The sequence below is a fragment of the Alexandromys fortis genome, unplaced genomic scaffold (assembly GCF_014885135.2).
Source record: "Alexandromys fortis isolate MF-2015 unplaced genomic scaffold, M_Fortis_MF-2015_v1.1 scaffold_206, whole genome shotgun sequence".
NCBI classification, from domain to species: Eukaryota; Metazoa; Chordata; class Mammalia; order Rodentia; family Cricetidae; genus Alexandromys; species Alexandromys fortis.
Window position 1 is genome coordinate 2,578,120 of NW_026068097.1, and position 4,479 is coordinate 2,582,598.

A 4,479-nucleotide genomic window follows, 5' to 3' on the forward strand; every position below is an offset into this window, starting at 1 on the left:
ATTTCACAGTCACTAGAGTGCCCTAATGCTAATAGAATAGCTTCAAACTTTTTCACTATTTATCCTGGAAATCATTTTTATACTACAAAACACCAAATGAAATACCAAAAACTTTTCAAATCATGTTGCTGTAAACTGCTGTATGCTGAAAGGATGTAGCTTCATTGCTGTAGCTCAGTATTTAGCTTGTTAAAGCTGAGGGAGTTCCATAGAGAAACTGAGGACTTTAACTAAAACCTTGTTCGTGAATATTCATTGAAACATGTAGATTCCACCTTCATTTTTGCTTTCATTGCAATATTTTGTAGCCTAGAGACATTTACAAATAAATATAGTTTCTTTTGTAAACTTAGTTCAGTTTATCCTTTTTTAAAAAATATTTATTTATTTATTATGTATACAATATTCTGTCTGTGTGTATGCCTGCAGGCCAGAAGAGGGCACCAGACCCCATTACAGATGGTTGTGAGCCACCATGTGGTTGCTGGGAATTGAACTCAGGACCTTTGGAAGAGCAGGCAATGCTCTTAACCTCTGAGCCATCTCTCCAGCCCCAGTTTATCCTTTTTTGACACAGGTTTTTATAGCCAAGCCTAGCATTCAACTAGTGACGGTTCTGTTTTAGCCCTTCTAATGCTGGGAGTAGAGATGTGAGCCAACTGTACCTGACTTTAAAAAAATACTTATTTAAACTGGGCAGTGGTAGCACACACCTTTAATTCCAGTTCCCAGGAGGCAGAGGCAGGGAGAGCTCTGTGAGATTGAGGCCAGCCTGGTCTACAGAGCAATTTTCAGGACAGCCAGCCAGAGCTATACAGAGAAATCCTGTCTCAGAAATATTTATATTTATCTGATTGCCTGCGCATCTGTGCACCATGTCATGCAGGAGTCTGCAGATTCCAGAAGAGGTTGTGGATCTCCTGGAACTGGGATTATAGACAGATGTGAGGACACATGGGGGTGTTGGGAACCAAACTTGAGTCCTCTGCAAAAGCAACAAGTGCTCTTAACCACTGAACCATCCTGGATTTTTTGTTTAAAAAGTTCATTTTTACCGGGTGGTAGTGGTGCATGCCTTTAATCCCAGCACTCAGGAGGCAGAGGCAGGCGGATCTCTGTGAGTTTGAGGCCAGCTTGGGCTACAAGAGCTAGTTCCAGGACAGGCTACAAAGCTATAGAGAAACCCTGTCTCACAAAAAAAAATCATTTTTATTAACTTTTTAAATATTAGAGTTTAAAGAAACAAAGCAAGAATATTTGACAGAAAAAGAAAAGAAAAAAACTAAAAAAAATCCAAACAACAAAAAAAGAATACTTGACAGACAGCTATTAAGTTAAACAGTTCTTTCTTAGTGAGGGTAGTCTTGTTCAATATGAGTACACTTGGGCATATTTATGTAGTCTTGGTTCACACATAGGCATTAATTCATTGATCCTGAGTCTCTTCTCTACTACTCTGTGAGAACAAGTCTTTGATAATAGAGAACTGATGAAAACAATGCAACTTCCTTTAAAAGTCATCAGAATTCTAGACTCTACCTAGTCCTTTTATTGGTTTACAGAAAGCATTGCAAACACCCATTGGCTTGTTTTGTAAGATTAGTCAAATTATCCAAGTGGAGTGGTATGTCTGAACTGAGTTGATCAGCAAACTCACTGTATCTGAAGCTGTATATATAAGAGATTTGTACTGACTGATGATAGCAAATAATATCTATTTTCTACAATAGAACAATCTTTCATGTATCTGCCACCCGAAAGACCCCTGCTCTCCCCCGTGACAAATGTGTTGTACAGTTAAGCCGTTTCTTGAAATGTTGCATTGTGTTCATTAGATAATATCGTCTGGGAAAACCTTTCAAAGAAAATATTCCTTAATAATCAAATGCTCTCTGATTCACAAGTTTTTTTTTTTTTTTTTTTTGGTTATGTGTTTTGTGCATTTTGTTAGTAAGAGAGGTTCTGAATCTCAGTTAACAGTGCTGACTCGCTGTCATTCCTGAGTGGACCTGAACCTGCTGCTGGTGTTCATTCTCACATTCCAGTTCATAGCCTTAGCTCTTCAATACTAGTTCCCTTCAGGTCTCTAGGGTTTATATTGATAGTGTCTACAGTGAATCTTAACTGTGTAGGTGTAAAAATATCTATCATACTTGAACTTAGTTTGTGAAATGATGCATTACTGTTGACTTCATATACTTAAACCTTCCATGGAATTAGTGTGCTTTTTGAGGAATACTTTAGCAATATTTTTTTGGATTTCATGCTAATGTTGTTATTCATGTATAATAATTTAGAATTAGGATGGTCTGCATTTACTATGTATGGTTATGTACCTATCATTTTTTTTTTTTTTGGGTTTTTCGAGACAGGGTTTCTCTGTAGCTTTGGTTTGGTGCCGGTCCCGGAACTAGCTCTTGTAGTCCAAGCTGGCCTCGAACTCCCAGAGATCCACCTACCTCTGCCTCCCGAGTGCTGGGATTAAAGGCGTGCGCCACCACCGCCCGGCTTACCTATCACTTTTTAATGCATACTTAATAAAAATGTTATTATATACCATCCAAATAGTTGAGAGATGCTTATACTGTATTTACTTTCAAATTGTGGGTATGGAAAGTTATAGGCTTTCAGAATGGGAGAGAAGACTATCACGGTTCATTTAGTGCTTTGGTCTAATTACATTTCCATTTTTACTTTTTTAGGTAAGCAGAATTTTATATAGTTTCTGTACTGCATTCAAACGTTCTTCCAGACAAGTGTCTGATGTTAAAGATTCAATCATCCCGACCCCGGACAGTGATGTATTTACCTTTAGTGTCTCCTTGGAGGTAAAAGAAGATGATGGAAAAGGAAACTTTAGGTGAGAATATCTGAAAAGAATACTCTGAAAAGAAAGCATTGTGTCTGTAATACAGTATTTACTACCTTCTAGATACCAGATTGTGTTTGTATAAGGCTTTAGACAGGCCCAGAAATATTTGACTGGTGAATAATTATAGTTCACTCTTCTCACACTTCTCTCATAGTCACACAGCTTTTTTTTTTTTTACTGATAAAAGAATCTGATATTATAGAACATTAAAATCATAAAACAGGGCACAGGCTGTAATTTTATCAGCCATGGAGAATCACTTTTTGTTAAAAGTGCTAATTTATTCTCCATTTTCTTATTTATTTTGAACTTTTTTGAGATGAGGTCTCATTGTAGCATAGGCTGGGCTTGACCTCTATATAGCTGAAGCTCGTCTTGAACTCCTGATGTTCCTGTGTCTAATCCCTGAGTGCTAGGATTATAAATGTGTCACTCGCCACTTTCAGCTAGTTAATTTTTCTCCTTTATTGTATTTGTAGGGAAAATTTTACAGCTATTTATATACATTTTTTCTTCTTTCAATTTTTTATTATTTTTTTAAAATCAAAGCTTTAAAAAGATGTATTTTTTTTATGTGTATGATTACTTTGCCTGTGAGTATGTTTGTAAAATGTACATGCCTGGTGTTCACGGAGCTCAAAACAGGGCATTGGATCCAGTGGACTGGAGTTGCAGATGGTTGTGAGCTGCCAGGTCAGAATTGAACCTGGATCCTCTGCAAGAGCAACAAGTGCTCTTAATTGCTTATCCAGCCCTCTATCCCCTTATAGAAATATTTTTTCACCAAAAATATTTTTAGTGGTTGCTGTTAGCATATTATGTGGTTTGATCATCATTTAACTTTCTTCTATTATATTAAAATGTTTTTTTTCCAGTTAAAAAGTGAGCAGTTAATAGGAAATGGCCTATTTAACAATCGCTTATATACCTTAACAATGTCTTAATTTTTTATTTTTTATCTTTTGATTCAGGGTCTCACTGCATAGCTCTTGGCTGGCCTTAAACTCAAACTCATGGAGACTGGCCTGGCCCTGCCTTCCAAGTGCTGTGATTAAAATGTGCACTACCACACTCAGCCTTTAGTTGTAACAATAATTGCCAGATACTTATGTATATTTTTACCAATAAAAAAGTGAATGTCAGATTAAATAAGTTTCTGGAAGCATTTTTCCTTTCTGACAGGGCAACCTGTATTTTAAGTTTTATTTGTTCATTATGAGAATATTTACTTTATCCTTTGTTAGATTTTGATTAACTTTCTGTATATGATTTGTATCTTTTTTGTCTATCTTTTATTTATATTTACTTGGATATGTTAAAGTAGTCTTAAATTCTTGATATTTAAAAGGATAAAGTGTTCCTTACTGTGTTTTTCTTTGTTTAATTATGGTACAGGTGCTCATGACCACCCAGCAGCTGAACCAGAATATGACAGTCTTTAAAAATTAAATAAGCAGGCTGGGTGGTGGTGGCGCACGCCTTTAATCCCAGCACTCGGGAGGCAGAGGCAGGCGGATCTCTGTGAGTTCGAGACCAGCCTGGTCTACAAGAGCTAGTTTCAGGACAGGCTCCAAAACCACAGAGAAACCCTGTCTCGAAAAACCAAA

The 4,479-nt window shown here is 36.7% G+C and overlaps 1 protein-coding gene across 1 annotated transcript in view; it reads left to right on the forward strand.

Annotated features, from left to right (window-relative positions):
* LOC126489389 (rab GTPase-activating protein 1-like) overlaps positions 1 to 4,479 on the forward strand; it is a 120,322-nt gene that overhangs the window by 17,471 nt on the left and 98,372 nt on the right. The window contains exon 6 of the mRNA XM_050123621.1: positions 2,703 to 2,860. Coding sequence (XP_049979578.1) covers positions 2,703 to 2,860 — 158 coding nt within the window. The remainder of the gene's footprint in view (positions 1 to 2,702; positions 2,861 to 4,479) is intronic.